Source organism: Nipponia nippon, unplaced genomic scaffold, assembly GCF_047370975.1.
Source record: "Nipponia nippon isolate SJK-2023a ecotype South Korea unplaced genomic scaffold, ASM4737097v1 scaffold_1, whole genome shotgun sequence".
NCBI classification, from domain to species: Eukaryota; Metazoa; Chordata; class Aves; order Pelecaniformes; family Threskiornithidae; genus Nipponia; species Nipponia nippon.
Window position 1 is genome coordinate 144,969,506 of NW_028262290.1, and position 26,105 is coordinate 144,995,610.

The 26,105-nt window shown below is 35.9% G+C and overlaps 1 protein-coding gene across 6 annotated transcripts in view; it reads left to right on the plus strand.

Moving 5' to 3' along the window:
- The window catches only part of STAM (signal transducing adaptor molecule), a 37,065-nt gene extending 12,259 nt beyond the window's left edge, over positions 1–24,806 (plus strand). For 3 of the 6 annotated variants that reach the window (XM_087776022.1, XM_087776023.1, XM_087776029.1), the window contains exons 3-14: positions 6,145–6,220; positions 6,306–6,401; positions 6,955–7,101; positions 7,372–7,462; positions 9,266–9,458; positions 9,781–9,875; positions 11,152–11,240; positions 12,955–13,042; positions 15,643–15,697; positions 16,036–16,189; positions 18,222–18,397; positions 19,566–24,806. In XM_087776022.1, coding sequence (XP_087632148.1) covers positions 6,145–6,220; positions 6,306–6,401; positions 6,955–7,101; positions 7,372–7,462; positions 9,266–9,458; positions 9,781–9,875; positions 11,152–11,240; positions 12,955–13,042; positions 15,643–15,697; positions 16,036–16,189; positions 18,222–18,397; positions 19,566–19,815 — 1,510 coding nt within the window. In that variant the 3' untranslated portion in view covers positions 19,816–24,806. Of the gene's footprint in view, positions 1–6,144; positions 6,221–6,305; positions 6,402–6,496; positions 6,620–6,954; positions 7,102–7,371; positions 7,463–9,265; positions 9,459–9,780; positions 9,876–11,151; positions 11,241–12,954; positions 13,043–15,642; positions 15,698–16,035; positions 16,190–18,221; positions 18,398–19,565 lie in introns of those variants that run through there. The other 3 variants (XM_087776057.1, XM_087776051.1, XM_087776039.1) reach the window with 3 other exon arrangements.
- The last annotated feature ends 1,299 nt before the right edge of the window (positions 24,807–26,105 follow it).

The window sequence follows — 26,105 nt, forward strand, 5'->3', positions numbered from 1 at the left end:
GTCCAACCCCCCAGCTTGAAACAGGTCTAATTAGATCAGGTTGCTCAGGACCGTGTTGAGTCTTGAATGCCTCCAAGGTCAGAGTTTCCACAACCTCTATGGGCAACATGTTTCAGTATTTAACTACCCTCGCAGTAAGTAAGTAAATGAATAAATAATCCTGCAATCGGATTACAATTTCCCCTGTTCCAACTTGCCTGTTGCATCTTGTCCTATGGCTCTGCAGCTCTCGCTGCGTCTTCCATGTATCTCTGATTAATTAGTTGTAGAAAGCAGTAGGATCCCCTTTTAGTCCGCTCTGGGAGAGCACTGGGGAGCCCCAAACCGGACAAAGTAATCCAGATGCAATCTTAGAGGTGCAGAATGGAGGGGAAGGATCACTTCCCTGGCCTTGTTGGCTGTGCTGACCACTTGTTCAACCCAGGATACGGTTGGTTGTCTTTGCTGCCAGGCTGCACTGCTGACATCTGTCACCCAATAGGACCTGCAGATCCTTTCCTGCGGAGCTGCTTTTTAGGTGGTCAGCTCCTGGCCTTTGCCAGTGCAGACTGCCCGAAGTGCAACACTTTGCCCTTGCTCTTATTGAACTTGATGAAGTTCTGGTCTGCCCATTTCTCCAGCCTGTCCAGGTCCCTCCAAATAGCAGCCCTGCCCTCCAGTATATCAATTGCAGCCCCCAATTTGCTGTTGTCAGCAAAGTTGCTGAGAGTGCACTGCCTCCCATCATTCAGGTTATTAGCGAAGACATTTAGTAGTGTTGGTCACAGCAGAGATCCCTGAGGAACCCCACTAATTACTGCCCGCTAGCTGGAATTTGCACCACTGGTGACAACTCTGTGAGCTTAGGAGGCCAGCCAGTTTTCCACCCACCCTTTTATCCAGCCCATATTTCACTAGTTGGGTGATAAGGAGACTGTATGAGCTTCAACTGTTTGTTGAAACTTTGCTAAAACCAAGGTATAAAGCATCTGCTGCCCTTCCCTTGTCCTCACCACCAGACCACCAGTGTCTTTGTCACAGAAAGCAATGAGGTTCTGTGTTTCTTCCCCTTGTTTTGAGAAGGTATTCTCTGACATCAGGGCTTTGATAAATGTACATTTTGAAAATGTGATATTAAATTAAACACATCTTAATATGGGCCACTAATGCTTCTGTTATTGATTCTTTAGTGAGCTCTTTCATAGGCTTTATGCATGCACTTGTTCTTTGGACATGAAAAGTTAAAGTATAATTTGAATCAGCAAATAAAAAATACAGTTTAAAGACATTATTTCAGTGTATCTATAGTGGGTTTTTTTCAGTGTAGCATTAGGCTTTGGAAATGTTTTAAATACATCTTCTCCAAGCATTCCCTGTAACAATTCAGGTAAGGAATAGCCTCAAAAAGAGAGTTATGCCATTGCTGCTGTTTAGTGAAAGGCTTCTCTGAGAACGACTTGGATTGCCTTGTAAGACTGTGGAAAACAGTATGAGATGCCAGACAGCAAATTCCCACCTGAGAATTTTGTTCCAAAGGACAGGTTTGCAAATAAGCTTATTCCTTGGGATTAGAGATGGTCTCTAGAGGTGTACTTAAAAATAGCATGGCATACTGAGACTTCTGTGCTGCTGTGTATAACTGTAGTTAACAGCTGGCAAGTTGTTAATAATGTTTCATGTTGGTCTGTATATGTAAAACTGCATTTTGGCTCCTTGTGCATGTTGATGCTGAGCCTGTAACAATAACTATATTATTGAAGGCTTCAGTATTCTGTTTAATCACTGAAAGCATTTCTATAGACATGATTTAGTGTTACAGCAACTTAGCCTGAACAGTGCTCAAATGCATGTAGCTGCAAGAGACAGCTGCTTGGGAGTACAGACAAAGCTAGAGATCTTCTGGTAATGTGCAGCTAAATTTCTCCGGGACGGCTGGAATTTCTGTTATGATTTGTGGGTTTTGTTTGTTTGTTTTCTTTTTGTATTTATGTTTTGGGTTTTCTTAATAAAACAGTGGTTTTATCCTGGCTGTGACTTTAACCTCCGTAATACTTACCCTGCTTGTAATACGCTGCCAGCTGACTCGTTGCTTAAATTCAGATTCTGTTAAAACTTGCTGATAGTGGGTTTTCTTTGTTTTGTGTCATGCCGTAGCAAAGTAAACAAAGACAAAGTTCCCTGTTAAGAAGTTTAAATCAATATGCTATTCTGTTTCAAGTCCTCCTGCAGTTTAAGTTTGTGTGGCAAGGATGCTAGTCTTCTTAACTGGTATCTGCTTTAATCTTTTAGCCAGTTCTGGTCCAATACAAGCTGTCTGTTAGTGTTCTTGGCAGAAGTTTAGATTATAAAATCTCTGCTGTATGGGTTTTCTTTGTATCACCCTGTAAGCTCTGTTGCATGCCTGTAGCATTTTAGATGTAGATCGTCTTACAGCTGAAGCCACGGTAGACTAGAAGGACTGTTCTTCATTAAGTGGCACTTTTTGTCCCATAGTGTTACATGGCTTATTGTCTCATTTAGGTCTGCCAACAACTTGTTTGCATCCAGACTAACTGTTGGAAACCTGTTATGCTACAAAGATGCTACATTTTCTCTTAAGATAAATTAGTTACAGTTCTGTAACAGGACTGCTACTGTTACTTTTTACATTGTAATACCTTGGTTACAGAGAATTGCCAATAGCTAAAAATTTTACCTTTCTTCCCTTAACCCAACCAACTAAAACAGGTTTTAGCAAATTAGAATTCCGCTGAATCTCTCTCTTTGACTGTCTATTTTTGGTGAACTTCAAAATCTAATTGATGAGAGTTGATGCCAGAATTTTCATAGAAAACACTGGAAGGGCAGTAAATTTTTAATAATATGCCTTTTTTACAACAGTATATATAAAGTATTGCCACATGTGTGGAATTAACTTGATACTTTCTGCATGTTTCGCATATCAGGTTCTTAAATGATCTAAAATTTGTCTAACTATGAGACAATCAACATGGTTTTTTAATCTCTGAATTTGTTTTAGGAACTCATACAGCTCAGCAGTTGCGTGTTACATTGTTTGCATCCTATTTTGGGGGAATATTGGTAGTTCAATGAGCAACATGGAAACATGGTTAAAATAAAGGTTTTACCATTAGTGGCAATCTTGTTTTCTGTTTTTATACAGCATTATTGAAAACTTGTTTACTTTAAAAACTTCTATCATATTTGACTGGCATTTTAAATTATCTGAGTACAGGAAAGGTATAGATTTTTGCATAGTGTTGTTTTTCTGCAACGAAAATGCTTACACAACCGAATCTATAGTTTATCAGCTCTGAGTAAAATAACGCTATAACGCTATTCGTTAAGCAGCATAAAAGGGAAAAGTAAAGGCCACATATGGTATATTTTAGCATGAAGCGCCCCCCCCCCCCCCCCGCCCCTTTCCTCACTCCGTTTAGTGCTAGCCAGTTCCTAAGTCTAATTCTGTCTGCATTTGGCTTTGAGATGGTTGTACCTTTTTTATTAACTTAATGAGACATATCATTCTGAAACTATCACAACTTCAGTTTTTCTCCAGAAAAGTTACTTAATAAAAATGATGGCTGAAAAAAAAAAAATGAAGTCACCAATGGTTGAGAAAACAGAAATGTTCATTGCAGCACTCTCTGTTAGGGGTGGGGATGGATATTGAAAAACTGTCATTGAGAAATGGTTTGACTATATTGCTGCTTGCCTAACTTTGTCCTGATTCCTTATGGATTAATCACTGCCTCAGTGAGTCAGTATTCTGGTTAGCTGATTTTTCTTTGATTGTTTTTGTGCCTGTTCCTACAAGAGAGAACAGTAAAATTGCTTACTTGATAGTCTTCCAAACTAACTTCTATTTATTTTTTTTTCCCCTCAAGTTACCCAATCTCAGTAGCATTTTACATAGTCATTGCAGTGTATGTCTACAGGCTGACCAGAAAGCTCTTTGACTAGCTTGTTTCTAAAGGAGCAAGGAGGAAAATGGACTCACCTGTGTAGTCTTGAGCCCCACAGTCAGTTACCTTAGACTGTAAATGAACAGTAAATTCCTGAAAATTTATGAAATACTTTGTGCAGAGTAGTATTTTAGATTCCAATTGCTGTTAATTTTGTCTTTGTTAAATAAAATATAATCAAATACATTATTTTTTTACTCTGAAACTAAAACTGAAATTTATTGTGAATGTTTTTTGTATATATTAGTATGTAATACCATAGCTTCTATAGTATCTTGCCTTATTTTCCCCCTACTGATTTGTTATTTCCACTCACTGTGCTGCCTCTGAAATTCTGATTGTAGAATCATTGGAGCAGAACTGTGGCCCAGTGTTTGTATAGTACGAAGAGATGCATAATAAATAGAATTCTGTTCTTGTGGGGTGTGTGCCTTCCCTCTGATTGCTGCATAGTGCTTCTAATAATCTACAAACTAAATTGTTTGATGAATTAAGTTAAAGTTAGAATAAGGATTACAGTTCTGTCTAGAATAGGGATTCTTAGTCTGTGTGACTACACGTTGGTAAGCCTGGATATTTTTTTTTGTGTAGATGTAATCAAAAGATTTTTTTAAACATTTGAGTATGTTAAAACAATAATACTCAAATATTGATCGTTTCTGTTACGTATATAAGCAAGCAGATTTTTTTTTTAAAGCATTTTTATGAATGACTGAGGGGTTTCTTTTTTTTTTTAACTTTTCAAAGTTGTACTTGACACATGCAGAAGACCATTTGGTTTTGATGCTTTCTTGTTACTTTATTACTTCTTAATAAGACTTTGGATTCCTTAATAAAAAACTCTTAGGCTAATGGTCCTGTTCCTGAACTGCTAAGCTCTTGATCCTGCATCCTACCTTTACAAATGCTGGCTTAACAATTAATGGCCATGCACCACTTTGTGCTTGCGCTCATATCACATTGATAGTCCTACTCATAAATGAATGGTTAAAAAAAGCAGTTATTCCTGAAAATTTTAGCATGTATTCTTTCTCAATTAAAGTGAACATATGAGAAGTCTTGGATAATTAATAGATAACAGGCAGTTCTTGTCTTATAGCCTTCATTTGTAGTAATTGGGTATATGAAGGTATACACTGAGTGATATGTAGTCTTGCTGTGTGACAGCATTTTCTATAATTAGTACTACTAAATATGAAGTGGACATTTCTGTAAAATGTAGACACTGCCAAATATAGTATAGCCAAGCAGTGGTGTAACTTATACCTAAGTTTCATGTTAGTTCTTGGATGTCAGTTAAACAGAAAAATAATTTTGCTTCAAAAAAAAAAAAAGTTACTATAAATACTCCAGAAATGCATAAAATCTCTTAGTTTAAATTTACCTTCTTTTTTCCTCTTTCCCTACTTACCCTCTTTCAGGGTTATCTTTTCAGAGCTATTCACCAGATAATGCTTGTACACCCATGATAATTCCTACCCCAGCCTTGCTCAGCCTTCCACCATCTTTAAAGACAGAACAAAATAACAGAAAGTCACACAGATTTTAATATGCTAAACTGTGTCTGAAACTCCCATTCAAATTCTTCCTTAAATTTCATTTTCATATTATTTCTATCTATCACAACATAGGTAAGACTTGAATTCTGTATTTAATTTTTTTGAAACTTTGATGTAGAATGCCTAACAATTTTTTTAGCGCTTGTTGGTTCATTGCATATCTTCTTTATAAATGTTATTCTGTAGATTAAAAGAGACTCTAAGGAACATAGTGGTGGTAATTTAAAAAAAAGAAAGTAGCAAAAGGGTGTTGATAATCAGTATATAAGCAAATGTCCTTAGATATGTATGCGAAATATGGAGGAGGAGGTGCATGGACTACAGAGAATTACAGTTCTCTAATTGTAAGGGAATTGATGTATTTCTGGAGTATTTACAGTAATTCTCACTAACTACGAAAGGTAATGTAACTTACTGAGAAGTTTTGATAACTGAGCAAGCTAGCAATACTACAGATAGAAATGGCTACAACTGTTAATGGCGTTCATTTATTTTTTTTTTTTAATGTTGCACTTATACTAAATAATTTACTGACTATGTTCGGGAGAGCTTGCTGTCTGTTAACGTTGTCATGCATTGTCATGTGTGCAATAGGAAAAGTTCATTCCATTACATTTTTTTAAATGTCTTGTGTTTTTTAGGCCTAAGGACTGTCTCCGTTCTATTATGAAGAGGGTGAACCACAAAGATCCCCACGTTGCTATGCAAGCATTAACAGTAAGTTTTTTTTTAATGCAGTGCTTTTCATTCCTGAAAAGTTATATTGCAAAACATCTCTGAGTTTTAATCTTTCTTTCTTCAGCTTCTAGGAGCATGCGTATCAAACTGTGGTAAAATCTTTCATTTAGAAGTCTGTTCAAGAGATTTTGCCAGCGAAGTAAGCAATGTGTTGAATAAGGTAATGTATTGCATTGATTTATACAATTTATAGAAAAGCTAAATCAGACAGAGAATTGGGGTAATCTGAAAGTGGAATGGAATCTACTTTTGCAGGACTGGAAATTTGGTGGTGTGGGCGAGGATACAAGATTACTGGGAAGACTGTGGCTGTGAGAAAGAGCTTCCTGAATGCCACTTCACACTAGAGTTGCTCATGTATTCTGCTCAGGGGTGGTGGTGTGTGGTGTATGAATTTATAAATATACAAATTAATTTTCATGTTAAATAACAACAATGAAACACTAAATACAGATGTGGTGAAATGGAGATAATAAAGGGCTTTTATATAAGCTTGTTTTACTCTATTTTGGGCCTAGTACGTATTGTACTAGTACAAACACAATGCTGGTGTACTATTCTCCCTTTCCAATAAAGATATCCCTTAGTGATACACTTGACTTCAAAATAAAGTGTCTATATAGTTTACGTTGACGGTAACATGAAGTTATTTGAAATTCAGGAATTAAGAACAGATTCCTACATTATTTAACTAGCTTCTACTGTGCTTTCAGGGTCATCCAAAAGTTTGTGAAAAGCTGAAAGCCCTTATGGTGGAATGGACTGATGAATTCAAGAATGACCCACAGCTTAGTTTGATATCTGCTATGATAAAAAATCTTAAGGAGCAAGGAGTTACTTTCCCAGCTATTGGTTCACAGGTATATTAATTTTTGTGGCTGTTCTTAAAGGGTATCACAAATTCTTTTTATCCTCAGTTCTGTATTTTACAGTTCGTAGTCTTGAATTCTATAATGTGTTTTGCAAACAAAATGAAATCTCTCTTGTCTTAATAAAACATTCCTTTGAGGCATGAAATTCTCTGATTTACTTTAGATTTTTACATTGCAGATGAATACAAATCAAAATGGTGAACAACGCATTGTCAGTTTTTTGTTGAATTAATTTTTACATCTTTCACTTTTGGCTAGGCTGCTGAACAGGCAAAAGCAAGTCCAGCTCTAGTTGCCAAAGATCCTGGTACAGTAGCCAACAAAAGGGAAGAGGAGGATTTAGCTAAAGGTGAGGGCCTTTACTTGCTGACCTGATGAATACATTGGTAAATATCAAATAAAGCAGGAACAAATGTTTTGCTTGCTTCCTCTATGTGAATAGTATATTTATGGATTGTGGTTATGATTTCTATTCCTGTCTTTTTGTACCCTTCCTGGAGGCTTAGAGATCAAAACTATTCTATGGGTAAAAAATATGAAAAATCTCATGTTAAGGACATGCTCCATGTTTGATACAAGTTCTGCACTTGGATTTTCCCTCTTCCTGGGGCAAGTGGAGCACAGTCATTTGCAATTTAAACATTTGATGGAAGGCAAAAATAAGGATTATAGTATAAGTTGTATGCAAAGTTGGATTCAGTATTTTGGGTATAACTTGGTATTGCTTTAAACTTCTATTCCTTTGCATACTGCTTCTGTAGTATAATTTAAGGCTTTGATTGCTGTAAGCATAAGTGGCTGTTAAATGTCTTAACTGCATCCCAGTAAACAAAACTAGGATGGTTTCTTTTGATTTACTGTTGTACTAAGGTATATTTAAAGGTCATTTAATGTTCCTATACCAGAGACACGTGAAGAGTTACTCTTGCAGTGGTTTGATCTTTATGGTCTAGGTACTGTTTTTTGAGGTCAAGCTTCGGCAATGTGAAGACATCAAATGTTAGCCCTTGTATGTAGCATGGCTTTGGGCTTAAAGTTGTAACGCTGTACGAGTGAAGTTCTTGCACTAGTAGTTGGTGAATGTTTGCAGTTTCCTATCTTTGATAGAAATTTTTTTTTGTTTAGCTATTATCTAATATAACATTGATTTATTTAAATCACCATTAGCCCATCTGTATGTTACTAATGGTTTCTTCAACAGCTGACCCGCCAAAGTCTACTTTTCAAGGGATTTGTGTCTCAAAGGTTCAGATTCTGCATGGGTTCTCTAATGCTTGTTCTCTTCTTTTTTGTGTCCCACTCTGTCCCTTCTTAAACATGATCATTTTTTCACAAACTTAGAGGAGTTTAATATGAGTGGAACCTTTCTGCTCAGTCAATTTTAATTGAAAATGACCCAGAAATGTAAAATTATTCAAGGAATGATAGGGAGAGAACAGGAATGGATGGAATTTTGCTTGACTAAGCAAAAATCTTTTTCTTAATTACGAATTAAGGAGGCACTTATTTACTGTGAGGGTGACTGAGCACTGGCACAGGTTGCCCAGGGAGGTTGTGGAGTCTCTATCCTTGGAGATATTCAAAAGCCATCTGGACGTGGTCCTGGGCAGCCAGCTCTAGGTGACCCTGCTTGAGCAGGGGATTGGACAAGATGACCTCCAGAGGTGTCTTGCAACCTCAACCAATCTCTGCGATTCTCTGATTCTGTGAATTCAGGGTAAAGATTCCTGATCTAATAGAGCTGACCAGCTCTACCTGAACAGCTGTATCTTTTTAATGTTTCAAGCAATCTGGAAAAGTTGAGCATCATGTATATGCTAGTAAGAATGTAAACACTTTACATCAGTTCAAAATAATAACAATAATATAATAATAAAAAATGGATTTCTTCACTGAGTTATCCTGTTTGTGCTTAAGTGCTATTTATTCATCCTGTCCATGTTGAAAGCCTCAGTAAAGCTATGGGCAGAATTGTGCTCTCTAATTGTAAAACATCTTTTTGGTTTTTACCATTATTTCTAAGTGAAAGGCAGAAATTGATTATGATGCAACAGGAATGGAATTATACTAAAAGTGTTCACAGAGTTAAATTTTCGTTTCATTCAACTCATTTTTATAGGGAATTTTCATGTGAGTAATTCTTCTTTTGTAGCTATTGAACTGTCGCTAAAAGAACAAAGGCAACAGCAAACCACGCTTTCCAGTTTGTATCCAAGCACCTCAAGCCTTTTAACAAATCACAAACATGAGGGCCGAAAGGTTCGTGCAATCTATGATTTTGAGGCTGCTGAAGACAACGAATTAACTTTTAAAGCTGGAGAACTTATAACTATCCTTGATGACAGGTAATTTATATAGAATGCCTACTAGAAGTATATTAGACTGTAAAAATCAATTGGGAATAATTGTAACTTCTATGTAGAAGCATACATTTGAATACAATTGCAATAAAATACGTTTACGTATTAAATACTTTAGTTATCTCCTAGATCTTTTACATGCAAACGTAATTGCATAAAGATTCTTGTATAAAGATTTCTGTGTATATACAAATTATATTTATGTACAAGTAATATAAATGCCTTGTACAGTGCAATTCTTCGGAAAATTCCATGTGAGCATGAGTTTTTTAATGTGTGGAGTTTTTAATTATTTTTTTATCTTTAGTGATCCAAATTGGTGGAAAGGTGAAACTCATCAGGGTATAGGATTATTTCCATCTAATTTTGTAACAGCTGATCTTTCCGCTGAGCCAGAAATGAGTAAGTAACACTACATTTATGTATTCATTAAGCCTTGCCACGGCCCAAAGGATATTTCTGTAGTGATGTACTTTCCCTGTTTCCTTTCCCTTATGACAGAGTTCAGTTGCAAGTTAATGTGACACTTGAAGTAAAACTGAGCAGCCCTTGCTGTGCTCTCAAAACCAACAGTCATATCTTTATGTGTCAGACCAAGGTTGCCCAAGCTGGCATCCGCTGAAAAATATGATGCTGTCTACTGCTGACTTTGTCAGTAGCTTCCTTGAGACTCATTTAACAACTCCATTGACACCTAGATAAATGTAGGCAACAGCAGGTGTTTTCCAAATTGCCTTTTTGCCTGGTTATAAAGGTACATATCTAATCAAGGAAAAACTGAAGGCCCCTGGCCAGATGGGAGTCAGAGACAGATTACCACTGTTCAAACAATTCAAGAAACCTACGTACTGTAGGTATGTATGTGTGCATAATGGAACGAGTGTTTTTTTCTGCATACTGGTTATCTTCTTGTATCTATTTATATCAGTCTAACCTACTCTAAATATTTATTAAAAATATTAAACATTAGACAAGGTTTTAAGATGCTAGAACTGATTTCTGTAAATCTGATGGGTTTGCAAGATGAATCTCCTGTGATGTCAATATGAGTGTGTCAAAAGTACGAGCAGGTCAGCAGAATTACATGTAAGAGTCATCTGTTCTGTGTTAAGATTAACTGATAAGAGTAGTATGATAAGAGTAGTATTTGGCAGCTTTTCTGTCGTGGCCTCTGCTACAGAGGAGTGAGATGCTTTTGCCGGTACTATTTGATGGAGAAAGAATAGCAAAATTTGAGAACTTTCGATTCTGTACTTTGCTCTGGAGCAAAGAAGGCTCCGTTTTGTCATAGATGATTTTACCAGTTTTCTCTTAAACCTGACTCATTAGCCCTATTTCTTCCAATCACTTTCTCTCAGTCTGTTTTCCTGATGACTTATTAAGAAGTATATTATGTGCAGGGAGAGTACGATAAAGACTTTTACTTGCTAAAACATGTTTCTGTTGACCTTGTGTGAACTGATGTCTTTTTTATGCAATTTACAGATTTGTTTGTGAAAATTGTTTAAGTCTGTGGAGATGTTTTTGACCTTCAAAAGTCAACAAAATACTGATTTTTTGAATTTTCACAGTAGACGTTTCAAATGCAAAGAACTTAGGCAACATGCTAGCAGTATAACATTTATGTCATTGCTTTGTTTATTTTTATTTTATAAAATAAAATCTGTTTATCTTACAGTGAAAGCAGAGAAGAAAACAGTGCAGTTCAGTGATGAAGTTCAAGTAGAGACAATAGAACCTGAGCCTGAACCAGTTTATATTGATGAAGTAAGCGTGACGCAAGTACTGATTTTCAGCTGCTGGTGCATTTAAATATGTGATGTTTAACCTTTTCATACTGTTCCTCAAAAACAGTTTGAAATATCAGGAGCACATAATCAAAAGAGAATGAGAAGGGAAAGTTGATTTAAAAAAAAAAATATCTGCACTATTCTAATTTGTTCATGTGTCTTGAAGTTCTTAGGAATTTCTGAAACTGAATTTGGAAACCGCATTCCATTTAGGGCCCTACTCCGGCATTGTACAGCTGTTCACCTCCAAACTAGAAGTTTGGTTGGAGTGATGCATTTGCTTTCAAATTTTAAGTACTTCAGGATGCCTTAGAGATACCCATCTTGAATGCTGGCTTAGATTTATTTCCAGTATAACCACCACTGTCTTCCCCCAGTCTGAAAGATCTCTTTCCTTCTCTGAAAACTGTAAGCTTTTTGTTGCGCTCTAAGTAGTACTTACTGAGATTTGCCCAATCTCACCGCAGTGATTCTGCAAAGTTCCCAGGAACTCTCAGCCCAGGATGGTTTTCCCTGCCTTTTTTTGTTCTTTTCCTTTTTATCTCCGGCCCTCGCCCCGGGGACTTAGACCTGTTCTCTTCAGAATTTTTTCACTTTCTCTTTCATGACCTTCCATTTCTTTCTCAACTAGGGTTCTGTCACTGCTTTTAGAAATGAAAAATCAGTTACTGCCTTCCCAAAGTCCTATTTAACTCCTGCCTCAAATACTCTTCCTCCCAAGAGATATAAGGTAGTTTGTAATCTGCCAAAATAGCTAGTCTCAGGCCTGCCTTGAGGTGCCTTCCAGCTTTTGTCTTCTGTTATTCCACAATAGTTTATGTTTTAGTGTCTTGTTTTGGTTTTAAAATTATCATAGTATAATTTTTAAGGAAGTAGTTCATTTGGCTTCTTCCTGCCTTTACTGGGATTAAGGAGGAAAAAAAACCATGGTTTTAGTTTCCACTTTGATACAACCTATATAACTCTGGCCTGTTAGAGGCTATTTATTTGATAGCACTCAGCTAAAAAGTGATTTTTAATAATTTACATATTGTGTTTGGTTAAACAATATAGCTCACTCCAAGACATACTTTTCAAAGAGTTTATGCCTGTTAATTTTCCACCCTTTTCTATTTTTATAAATGGGTTGCACTTAAACTGGTTAATCACGGATGACTTATTCTGAAGTCAACTGTGTAACTCCTCCAAACACCATCTTAAAAAACCCTTTCATATACATTAGTAATGACATTGCTCATGTGCTGATAGGCGTCGTACACTTACAGAATGCAGGAGAGTTTTTCAGTGAATTTAGTTTTAAGTACCCGTTTCTTTTTAAAGTACTCTCTCAATGTATTCTGTCCTTGCACTAATCCCACTAGGTGGTAGTATTGCATATGTAATAACTAGAATGGAAAAATAGAAATTGCTCAGAAAATACTGTTTAGAAGGAATTTTAGGAATAAAGGGGTATTCTACACATTCCGCTTGTTACTACTGACAATTTTTATCATTTGGCTTTTCCTTGTTCAAGCATCTTCCTTCCTGGAAAGCAGCATGTATGATTTGTATTTTCTTACAGTTAGTCTAGATGATTTCCAGGTCCCAAGAGATCCAAATGGCTGTTGTAAATAGCTGCTTTAATTTACTATCCTGAAAGTGTTAATTCTTCCCCCACCATATATGCCCTAATTACACAATTTGTGTTCTAGGATAAAATGGATCAACTCTTGCAGATGTTACAAAGTGCGGATCCATCTGATGACCAGCCAGACCTCCCAGAATTGCTTCATCTTGAGGGTAAGAAAATCTACGGGGAGGGATTGTTGTTGTTTTCCTCTCTAGTAATTACCTATATCAAAACAAATTGAAACTATTTCAACTTCATGTGCACAGCACAAGCATGCTTGAGAATAGTGCCTGAGCCGTAATTATCTTTTCACTTCCTGTTTCCCACATCTAAGAGACCAAAGTGCAAAATTTTAACTTAAAAGAAGCCCACTCCTCTCTCAAGGAAACTATATTCCATATTCTTTTCCTTTTCAAGACCCAGGAATACTTAACTCAATCTTATTCATCCGTTTTTTTTGCTCCATAGAGTAGCACGGCATGAGTTGCAAAAGGAATGTAAGGAAGATTCCATGAGAGAAAGCAGAAATACTACTGAGGCTTAGAACAGACCTGTGGGTGTCCCACATGGTTTTCACTTGCATGCGTGTTTCTATAGGACTTTAACATTAGCAAATACCCTATAGAGTGCTACAAATTTGACTAGTCCTTTAGACTCAAATTATTCAGACTACCTCTTCAAAGAGGCATTATAGACCATTCTACCTGGGTTGATAGATGCAGCAAAATTTTGGAAGGGGAATTTGGAGAAACTTACCCTTTATGAGACAGAACGTTGGCTTAAATTGACGATTTGTATAGGACCAGACTTTGTTAAGAAAATGGCAGATTCCAGATCTATCTAGAAGTTAATCAGGAAAATGTGCATAAGCTTGTAAGTTTTTCAGTATCTCACATCTTTCCACACCCATCTGGTTCATCATACCTGTAAATGAATCCTGTTTTAGGAACTGCACGTCAGTGACGTGTCTGCACGTATTCTAGTTCCACTAAAGCTAAAGGCGGGTAAAAAGAACCATGAATGTTTTTATTCTTTCAAGTACCAAATATAGTTATAGAGGCTGTTGTCTAAGAAGTGGATTGCCTATATCTGGTCCAGGACTGAGGCAAAGAAATTAAAGGTATGCTTGTCAATCAACCTCCAGACATGGCTAACATCAGGATGTCCTTTCAAAATGCATTGTGAGATCATTAGAACAGTGCTGAATTTTATATTAAACCGTGGGACTACTCCTAGAATCTGAAAGCTGTAGTGTAGTCAGATGGTTGCTCCCCAGCTACCTACTAGAGCGTTTGCCAAACATATCGCTGTGTATAGTTCTACAATGCCACATTCAAGACTGTATTTGCTCTACACTCAGGTAGCTACTATTTTTGGCATAGTTTCTGGGAGTTTTGCTGTAGATGTGTGTTAGATCCTACCAGTAGTGGCAGGTGCTGATCAACATTTGACAAAAGCCCACTTCATTTTCTTCTGCCATCCAGATGTCCAGTCACAAATGTCTTTAAATTGGAGAACTCGTCCCAACGCTTTCAGGAGCCCAGGGTTTGTCGTTGGCAGCACTGCAGTCATTGTGTTAGTGCGCAGACATCTAAGCAATCCTTGTCATGCCTTTTACCACACCGTGTGTTATACATAAAAATAGGCAGAACTTACACCAGGTTTTACATCTCTTCCCAGCATTTCTGCCAATGTGTTACTGATCCCAGGTTCAAAGAACCAGATGGGTGCCTTTCATACAACTCCTCTTTCACCTGTGGTTGCCTTCAAGGCACACATCAGTGATTCCTTTTCACCTGTCATGGCCCAGAGGCTTTCAGGACCTTCTGCATCTCTAATTTTGGAAAAATGGGAGTGAGGACAGTGTTCCAGAGCTGCTTATAATGCATTTAGGTCATCTTTGATGCCTGAATCATTTTTTCTCATCTCTCAGTTTGAATATTGAGTGGCTCTTGGGATTAAATGCATCTCTTGATTAGTAAATAGTTCATTGCTTGGATAAGTTGGCACATTTTGCATTCTGGAGTAGGGTTAGACTGTAATATCCCCTTTCAGCTTCTTTCTTTGTTTATTTTGCATTTCATAAACTCTGTCACTCTGTTAGTTAACTCTGATTTGCTTGGCAGTTACATGAACCCCATGTCCTTGTGCTGAAAGTTGGCAGGGGGTGCATTTTTGTTTATTTTAATACTTTTCCGTTCTACTTCTGGTAAGTTTTTGTGTTGTTTTTTGCACGTCTTAGTGGTTTGAAATAGCCCCCTTCCCCCGATTCGGATTCCAGTGGGATAGCGATGTGCTATTAGTGTCTTTGATGTGCAGATGATTTGAATCATTGCAACCTGTTTTCCCCTTCATTGTTTTGTAGTAATGTTAGTTGAGCACATGATCTAGGTTGCAGTGGCAAATTTTCTTCCCTGAAGAAGAGATCACCTTTCAGATTTACCTGAACTTTTTTATGCAAAATAGTTGCAGTTTTACACTCCCTGGATGTTAAATGTGTTTTGTTTTGCAGTATTTTTATTTTCTTTTTAAAATGTACTTTTTAAGCTGTACTAGTACTGAAAACTTCTGCTGGATCTCATTCTTAAATTGTTCATGACACTGCCTCTGTTACTATAACTTTTCTGGCATACAGATTGTAGTAATGATTAAAAAAAATTGAACTAGCATCTACACATTTCTATCTGATAATTTTTTAAAAAACTACTTTCTGACTTGCAGTATGGAAATCTTTATTACTCTAATATATGTTAATGTCCTTCTATTCTAGCAATGTGCCACCAGATGGGACCTCTGATAGATGAAAAGTTGGAAGATATAGACAGGTAAAAAAGTACATGTGTTTTGACTCAAATTAAGATCTTAGAAAGACCACTGTTGTTACTTAATGATATCTTAATAATTTCTGTGAATACTGGCAAAGAAAATAGGTGTATTAATTAGTAGCTTCTCATCTGGGAGGCGGTCTGAAGGTTTTTTTTTTTTCCTAGTCACATAATATTTTATAGTATTGTACTGTTTCACATTATGGCACTTGTCAGGCATCACTTCACAGGCAGTAAGAGTATGTTGCTTATCACACCTCATGAAAGTTTCCCCGTATTGTCTGTTCTGTACTGAAGTTATCTGAATTGTAGAATAAGCCGTAAAATATATTTTCTAGGAAACATTCAGAACTTTCAGAGCTCAATGTTAAAGCAATGGAGGCTCTTTCTTTGTATAACAAACTGATGAATGAAGACCCAATGTATTCCATGTATGCAAAACTACAAAACCAACAGTATTATATGCAGTCGTCTGGTGTTTCTGGCTCTCAGGTATGTATGTAACCTTTAATAGCCATCGATGTTTTCAAGTACATACTGAGCTATGGTGGATTTCTTATAAATTATTAGTAATAAACAGTTTTTCATGTGAGCTAACTTTTTTACAAAACTTGCTCAAATATTTATTTACAGTATACTTCTCTACATTACTAAAATAAATACATACTGATATATAAAGTGGGTGGAGCATGTTGATTATAAGTAATATTTTATTTCCTACTTCTGCCCTGCTGTTCCCACTGCTCTGCCTCCTGAGTTGGAAACCTCTTTTTCCTTTTTTCTTTACCTTAATGGTAGGTTAAAATCATCTTTCTCCCTCAGAGATAATCTCAAATGAAAGAGCAGTGTTTTCTCTCAACACAGTATGTTAAAAAAAAATATTGTTTTCAGCTGCAAGCTTTGAATATTCTCCTTTTGCAGGTTCTAACACTTTTAGTTCTTTTCTGTTCAGTTCTTTTTGATCAAGGAAAAAGCCCATCCTGTGCTTTGAGTTGCACATAAAATTAAAAATTAAAGCTGCCAGGCCTTTGCATAGTGGGTCAAAGAAAGTAAAGAACCAAAGGAGTACAATTCCTGTTTAAGATTATGCCCTCCCCACCCTAAAATCAATCTCTTCTTTTAGTTTCCTTTTTTTGAAATATCAATAGACAGCATTAAGCATTTAAATAACTGAAGTTTTAAAAATTATAATTCTTTCATGGCAACATTTTTATGTAATTGACTGTTATCTCTGAGGAGGTCTTTTAGCTTATTCATATACTATGGTATTTTTAAAAGGTCTTTTAAACATTTAAATGTTTAATTCCATAGTCTAATGCACACTTGCTGTATTCTTTTCCTATTTATAGGAATATGCAACATTTCAAACTGTTTTTTCAATAATTTACTTGCTTTTTGAGTGAGTAAAAAAAAAAAAATTCAAGCCAACTTATTAATACCTACGCAGTATTATATAGACATTGAAACCGATTTAGTTCTTCTAGCTTCCTACAAATATGTACTTTCTTTCAGTGTCTTTTAAGAAGAGGATGTGTGTTTTTGCAGTGTCATTAAGAGGAACATTGTCTTCCATTCATATATGATAAGCAAGCATATTGTGACCCTGTCGAATAATTTTAAAGTTTTATAAGTGGGCATGTGTCTGGGGATCCTTAAAGGGAAAAACTGGATTTTGAGGTGAAGATGAGCCAGCACAAAGTTCTGAAAAGTTAGGAGGTCTCATGCCTTTGCTGCGTTGTAAAATTCTTTTGCGATATTGATAAGCCTATGAATATGTCATGTGAGATTCATGGATCTTAAGATAGGAGGGCTGTATATCATAAACTTAGATGAACTCAATTGTGCATGAGACCTGATAATTTCTTCTAGTAATTTGTGTTAAGACAAATAATTAATGACTGAACAAAAGTGTAAGGTTTAGAAATTTAGTCTTGATTTAGAATACAGTTGACACATCTACTAGCAATCTTTTCCTCTACTTAGTTGTAAAAAATTACCTTATTTTCAATTGACATTTTCTTAAGACCTCTTTTTCCCTTCTGCCCCTCTCAAACAAATTTACAATGGCAGTCTCAACAGTTACATGAAATGATAGGTTAACTAATGACATGAAAAGAATACTTTATTGTCTTTCCATTTTAACGATTCTACTTAGTGAAAGCTGTCTGGGCATCAAAAAGTATTCTGCTTTGAACTGCTATTTGTTACATGATTTAAATCCTGCAGTATTTTCATTCAAAAGTAGAAGCTCTTAATTAGCATGAGTGATAGCTGTTAAAATAAAATTTGGAATACAAGTTTTCCAGTAATCTATTGACCTCTTTGGTACTGGAGCCTGAGGTTAGAAATGTAAATAGTGTCCTTTTAAAATCTGGTAATTTTTTCGTACTGTAACACTTAATAGAAAGCAACTGATTGTCTTCTATTAAAACATCTGTAATAAAAGGTTTGAGAGACTGTCTTTAAGTTCTAAAGTCTGATATTAAATACCAAATTTTTAATATTCCTTTATTTAACTTCCTAGGTTTATCCGGGGCAACCTCAAAGTAATGCATATTTGGTGGCAGGGAGTGCACAGATGGGCCATATTCAAGGCTATAATCTTCCTCCTGAACAACTCTCTTCTCTCAGCCAAGGCACAGTTACTCCATCTGCCAGCTCAGTACTGCCTGGTCAGCCTGCACAGACGTCTTACACAAAGTAATTTTAAGTATTTTCCTATTCAAGTTTAGATCAATTTAAACATAAAGGACTACAGATAATTTTTAAAGGAGATTTTTTTCTTATAGAAGTATGATTTTAAACACAACTGAAAGATACTTCAGTGCAATTATTTCCAGTATGCTTTTTATTGGTGTCGTGTATTTGGTAAAAATTCCTGACAAATTTCAAACTTTTCTGTTGTTTTTATAATTTTCTCTACTTTGTAATTTTATATATAAGAAATATATACATTTTTGTGTATATATATCTTTTATATAAAAGAAAAATTAGAGAAAATTATATAGACATAACTGATTTTTATTTTTTTTTTTAAGTTAACATACATTTAATGATGAAGATTATCTGCTGCTCTGGCTGGCTTTGCATAACTTCTGAAATAGTGTTTACTGTATTGTTCTTTTTTTCAAATATCTTACTGTGGAAGCATGGGGAGAATTCTGCTCATTTTGGAATAGAAATGAATGGGCTATGAACACTTACTAAAGCTTATACAGCTTCCCCATATAAAGGAGCTACAAGTCGCTTTCTATTTTGGATAGATGCCCAAAGATGCTTAGCTTTGGCTAAGCTACCTATATTGTGGAAAAGTTTTGAATTGACCTTAGGAAAAGATTAGGGTGGTTTTGTTTTTGTTTGGTTTGGTTTGTTTTTTTTTTACTCTCTGTATAAAGTAATTTTATCTTATAAAGCTGGGAGAGAGATCCATCTTCAGTTATTAAAATATTTGTTAGTCTCTGTCCCCCAAAGTTACTTATTTGGGGTGGTAAGACATATATTGATAAAGCGAGTTTCTGCATGCTTCACCTGACTTGTTTTGCTATTTAAAACAGTTGGCTGGGTTTTGGTTTTTGTCATGAGCAGAATGGAAGATAGATGGGATTCCATGTTGCAAATTAAAATAAAACAAAGTATAGATTCACAGTCTAGTTGTAAATCCATGTTGTGTTAGGTGTGTTTAAATCTGAGGAGTATGTTTTGAGTTTTAATTGGAACATTCATTGGCTATAGTTTTAAATATGCAAGGTGTCCAGACTTGGGAGATTTTTGTGTGTATATGTAGAACAGCTGAAGAAGCAATAAAGTGTTGCTGTTCTGTTGGTACATTGTTTGTTAATTCAACTTCTTTTTTTTTTTTTTTTTTCAGTGCAATGGTTGGCTCTGTTGCTGGAAATACTTACTCTAACCAGGCTTCAGTGTATAGTCCACCACCTGCTACTGTCGATGTTGCTGCTTATCAGAATGCTGGAACTAATATGTCCCAGGTGCCAAACTATAACTTAGCATCTACACCTCTGCCACAGACAGCAGGCAGTCAACAAGCACCTCCACAACAACCGCAGCCCCCGCCACCTCAACAACCACAGCATAGTTACTCACAGAAGGCTCTGCTATAGGATCCAGGACTTCTGATTCCTAATCTTCTTTAACTTCTGCTACAGGCAGTTGGCAATTCTATGAGTTTCTTCCTTTAATCTCTTAAACTTTGTTTATCCTCAGCTTAATAAGAATCTATCTTGGTGAACAAGTTCAATTTGCACTGACTTTTTAGGATTTTTTTTTTTTAATTTTGCAGAGGAACGGATATATTTAGGACATTTAATTCCTTCTAAAATGCCTAAAAATTGGTACAAGATTATTTATGTCTGGTAAAATTGGCTAGTCTGTGAAAAGTCAACACTTGCAAACTGTTGTGGCATAGATGTTATGTACATATAGTGTGTGATTGCAATAGTGGCCATTTCGTATAGCTGTGGTGATCATGTGAATATATTTAACACAATGTTTAAAAATAATTTACTTTACTATTTTATTTTAATCATGAACTGACAACCATGTTTCATAGTTTTGTCTAGTTTTATGACAGATGTGATGTCTTTTTCCAATGCAGGAAAAGCAGTAATTCTGCGTATCATGATTACACTTACAAGCTAAGGTCTATATATGAATTTACAAACTTATCTGAGTCTAGGTTTCATTACTTCTTGAATTGAACACAAGTGTATCATGACTATTAGATGGCTTATCTACCAAAGTAAACTAGTTAACTAGTAAGCGATTTGGGGGGATAACAGCAAATTATGATTCTGCTTCAGATATAATTAATAACTTAAAACTACTATTCAGAGGCTGCTAAACATATCATGGGACCATGCAACAGATCAGGATCTTGCATTTTATCATGAGAAGCATATAATTTAATTTTTCCAAGTTGTTTTTTACAATGAGAACCAGAACTGTATTCTATGTGTGTTGGTAGAGATTACACCAAAGACAGAGGAATTGAGTTGGAGGAGAAACGATGGAGTTTTAAACTGGAACACACAACGTGAATAACACTACTTTATTCAAGTCTTCTTAATTAGAACATGGAGAATTATGGACATTTACATCACTTTGCTGAACAAACCTTCAGGGCTTTACTTTATCTCTTGTGGCCTTGCTTAGCAATTTGTTCTGTTTACTGTTCTTACACAAACACTTCTGCCTTAAACATCTGTTTCAATTTCCAGTTGTACCATTTGAGTTTATTAGCCCTTCTATAGCATGAATAGTTTATGACGCATCTTATTTCCATTCACTTTCAGGTTACTTTGAATTCTCTTCTGCAGCAACATGCATTAGCCTTTTTTAAACCCTTGCATTTCTCAGTAACTTAGCCAGGTGGCTTTTTAAGGCATGATATATTCTTTCTACAGCTGAGGTGTTGCAGAAGGAACATGGTGATGGAAGGCAGCATTCTAGATATGCCTGATCAGAGTTTCTTGTGCAAAGACTATTGTTACTTTGCATTTGTGTTCAATCTATTAATGCATCCTTGTTTCCTCTTATTTTTTCCAGTGACTCTAATTCCAGTTAGAGCAATACTAGGTGGCTTCAACATCAGATCTGTGTTTTCAGTCTTGTTAGTGTATATGTCAGAAATTGTTCACTTTTGTGTACTGTATTTTAGTGTGATGCTTCTGGAATTAAATGTTGCAATTGTGCATTATACTATAAGCTGACCTCAGTTATCCCATACACTCCTGCGTCTGTTCAGTTACCTAACATACCTTTCTTTCGCTGTTTTAATAGACACTGGTATTTTGCCTGTTAATGCTTTCAGATCGCTGCTTTGCATAACTTCTAACTGGGTGGTTAAAAATTTGCCCATAGCTGATGTGTTCCAGTTGGGGATGTTCTAGCCAGATGGCTGTTTTGATACTGGTATTTTCACGTTTTGTTTTTTTTTTTTTTCTCCAGAATTCTTAAGCACCCTCACAAACTGTCATTACTTCAGTACTTGGTGTCATCACAAAAGTCTGTGGAATTTGAAAGGAAATACTAAAACAAAAATGAGTCCAAGATATTGTCATAGATCATTTTTAATGGATTGAAGAGATGATTTTCTTTAGAAAGGGCATGTAGTATCATTTAGATAGTGTTGTCTGTGTGCTTTAGGTACCTTATTCCAAAATCAGAGAAACAATGTGTATAGAAGTGTGTAATTTTTACACAAAAGTGAAAATAACTTTTTACTCCATAGTTCTTAGGCCCTGATTCGAGGAGGAGCTTGAAGCATCAAAATAGCCCAGCTGACACTGACTATTTGTATTCTTAGGTTTTCACATGTTGTGTCACGTGTTCCCTCATAAAGGCCTATGGAAATTCTCTACAGAAATGACTCAGCAAAAATACTTTTTCTTACAAATTTGTCTTTGTTTTTAAAATTTTTAAAGTCTTCTTTCCTTAACACACAGAAATGCTTGTTCCTGGTTTCTTCTTTGAACACTGAAAACTTACATGTATCTTAACTTCTTCTGCCTTCCGACTTGCTTATTTTGGGCATTTATCCATCTTTAAGAAAATTAAAATCACGTTTTGTTTGTGTTCATCGTGACCAAAAACACTCTCTAAAATGCAATGCCACTATAAATTCAGTATAATAAAAGTTTTGAAAGAAAGACGGACACTTTTTATTTTCCTTCATGCCTTTATTAGAGTCACTGCTCGAAGGTATCTCCTGTAACAAATTGGGAATTTTAGTTGACTTGGAATCAGTTTTCATTGTCCACAATTGGTGCAGTAGATCACTAGATTTTAAGGTTCAGAGTCTTAGCGTTTCTATTGCATCCTACATTTTCCATTTTGGATGCAATTTTCAGATTAAATTGAACTTGGAGCTGTATTGCTTCATGTTGATTTTTCTCATTTATCAGAAAAGATTATTTTGTCTTCTCACTTGCTTGTGTCCTGTATGCTAGATACTCTAAAGTGATGCCTCCTCCTACCGTGCTAGATGCTGTCATTGCGCTAATTCCTTCACTCATCCTCTCGTATCCTCTCTCACTGATAATTTAGCAACTATATTTCAGTGCACCTCCTCTCAGCTGCATAGTGTCATGAACCTGGAGATGCCATTGCTGGGGCTTCTCTGCTGTGATTTATTCTGAGAATCCTCGTTAGGTGTTGTTTTGACCAAGTTCACATATGTTCTGTCTTATTACGGTATGGAACACTGAATATGGGTGAGAAGGGGGAAAGTACATGTACAGCTACTGTATGGAAAAGCTTTTTAGCAAATCAATAAAGCGTTAGGAAGTTAATCTATTTGAGAGTTAAGAATCCCTGGAAATGATATGTTATTCATGTTCCAATAGAAGACCTAATTTTTGAATGTCTTGTTTCTTTACATGTAAATTGTCAATGAAAGGCTAAAATGTTTTCATAATATTTTGTATAAAGCTTTGTTATTTAACCCTTTCATTAAGGAATACAAAAATGTTAATTAACTCCAGAAGGGGTATTTTAGTGGCTTGTTTATCATGAACTGGAGAAAACTCTGGAAAGTGCCTTCTGTGCATTTCACTTCTATAAGCAAAGCTTGTTTACCCCTGTGTATCATCTCAGTTTATGTGGGCATAACAAAGATGTCAAGATTTACTGTAAAGCATCCCAGGAAAAATACTGAGGCAGCATGTTAAAATTTGCTACACTGATGTCATGGCAGTATGTTCCAGAGTGCGCAGTTGCAGGAACGGTTGCAACATATTTACCCACCTCTGTTTAGTAACTGGTACCCATGCAGATGTGTATTTAATGTCACCGGCCAAAGTACATACAGACAGCAGTAAAACAACAGTAAAAAGGAAGAAAATACAAGAATTACTGTATGCTTCTTACCAGGTGTGGAGCAGCGTATTGCCCTCATGGTACAGTTAGTATTCCTGAATTTTGAGGGGGGAAGAACTGAAATGAATTTGAGTAACCTGAACTTTAGAGAATTCTGCCAGATTGCAGATGCTTAGATGTAACAAAGAAGATACATTTGCTTTTAATAGCATGTACATATTTTGGTGATCAAATCTAGGCTGCTATTATAGTTCTCTGATTTCATCTAGGTGGCAGGAACATCAGATTTACACTGGAGAACTGCTTAATACCTCATTCTCCAATTTTTGTAGTATTTTCTCTAATATCACTTACCTTATTTTTCACTCATATTTCAAAGATATCCGTGCAGTCTTTACATCTAAAGGTCTTACTTTATTCCTTGTCTGCTGGGTTTCACAGAAAGAATGAAAAAGAACGTCTCTCATTACAGCAGCTACCGTGGCACTTTGAATTACCTAACTGCAGCTTCCTTTGGAGAAGATGCACGTATCTGTTTTGAAGAACAAGGGAGCATAATTTTTCCAGTTAAAAATTAGGGGAGATTCTTTTTTAGAGAAAAAGGTAAAATAAAAGTTACAAAAAACCTCCACTGCTACAAAAACCTCCGTTGCTAACAGCAGGCAGAATCATTTTTTACTCTGTTATTCAATCTTAGTAAAGCTGACCAACTTCATGCTACAGATACTCGTTTTTCATTCTCGGCTGCAATGAAGTATATTAACCTTCATGTGTATACTATCCAACACCACAGGAAAACATGGGAAGGCCTTGACATTGGAACTTTTTGCTTCAAGAAGTAAAAAACACTATGTACGTTTTTGAAGCCTTGTTTCTTAAATTAGGGTGTTTGTGTTTAAAAACATTCCGTTTGCTACTATGTAAAATTGCAGATCTCAAGTTCACTTTTCATGCTGCTGCCTTGGCAAAAAGGTGGTAGGAGTTTTTGTTTTTCTATCCTGCATGTGCTTCTGGAAATCCAAATAATTTTTGTCTTTGTCATGAAAAAGAAAAGAAGCCTGCTGCAGTCTGCTTTGGTTTTAATAAAGTGTACACAGTAGCAAAGTGCATTTTGGGTTTTGTTTGTTTTGATGCCCCCTTTGATGTTGGCATATGTATATATTTAGATATACTGCACTGTTGTACAAGAATTGTTTTAGTAAATAACACTATTTGTAAAAACTGTCAATTGTTTTTGGTATGAATGCAAAATATTAAAGTTGGAGTATTTAGTTCATTCCGTTGCAAAGTCAATTTATAAATTTCATGGAAGAATAATCAGAAAAGGACTTCCTTTGCTGGAAGGACCTGGAGATGCAGTAGGCAAGGTCTGTTAGAAGTACTTAGGTCAAATTTTCTGATTTCAGGTGGGGTGGAAGTGGGTTTTTGGTTGTTCTGGGGGTTTTGGTGGTGGATTTTTTTTTTTTTTTTGTATGATGCTTACGATTATATTATTTTTACTTTTAAAGTTTTTCATCTGTCATTAACTTCCTTCAGCTAAAATCCAAGTAATACATTGTACATCTTATTTCAAGTATGCTGCATGTCCTCTTTTGGTAAGAAATACAGCATGAATATTTTAAAGGGGTGGTAAAGAACAAATGAAAACAACTGTATCTGTACAGTCTAATCTATATATCTGCTTACAGATCAATAAGCAAATGCTACTGGCAGCTTGGCAGTTAACTTATGCAGTTATTTGACAGTTAATTCCATTTCTGATGACAGTAACACAAAGTAGTGTAACGCTTGGTTGTTTGATCTATGTGAAATAAGTTGAAGATCAGACTAAAGCCTAGTTTGTGAATCTACATTACTGCTTAAAATCCTGTCACAGTTGAAACTTGGTAGTCTTGACAGATGTATGCTGTGTTCTTAAAACAATGTTAAACTTTATAGGTTTCTTGCTTAAACCAATGTAAGTATCTGAGATCACCATGGGACTTTGGGAGCGGTGAGCAGCAGATTACCAGTTTGGCCTGTTCTTAGGGTCTCTTCCTAAAAATGTGAGCTAAACAACTTAGGATAAGTGATTCTGTGGACTGTGAGTTAACTCAGTATGCTAATTTCTGTGTTTCGAGAGAACATTGATTCAGTTGACACAATTAAAAGTCCTACAGATTGTGTAGAAGTGAAACATGTAATGTCTCTGATTTGGAACAGGGAGGGGGAATTAATATTGAGTTTGCTTTACTGCCCCTCTCTTTTGGACAGAAAGCGTGTTTCTGTTGAGATGCCTATGATGAAAATATAGTTTGAGAGTTTGTTCCATAGTATTTAAAGCTTATTGTAAAATCTGCTGCCATGAATCTGAGCAACAGGTAAAATAAGCATCAGTCTGTGTTTAAGGGGATCAAACCAACCACCTTCACTTAACCTTTCGATGAACTGGTTCACATGTAATCTCTCTTCACAGCAGTCACTGCATATTGCATTACGAAGCTGGGGACCTTTATGCATTGTCTTACTACAGTAGCTGTTTTTCAAAATCTTATGCTACTCTGTTGCAGGATAAATCTTTCACAATATTTGTAAA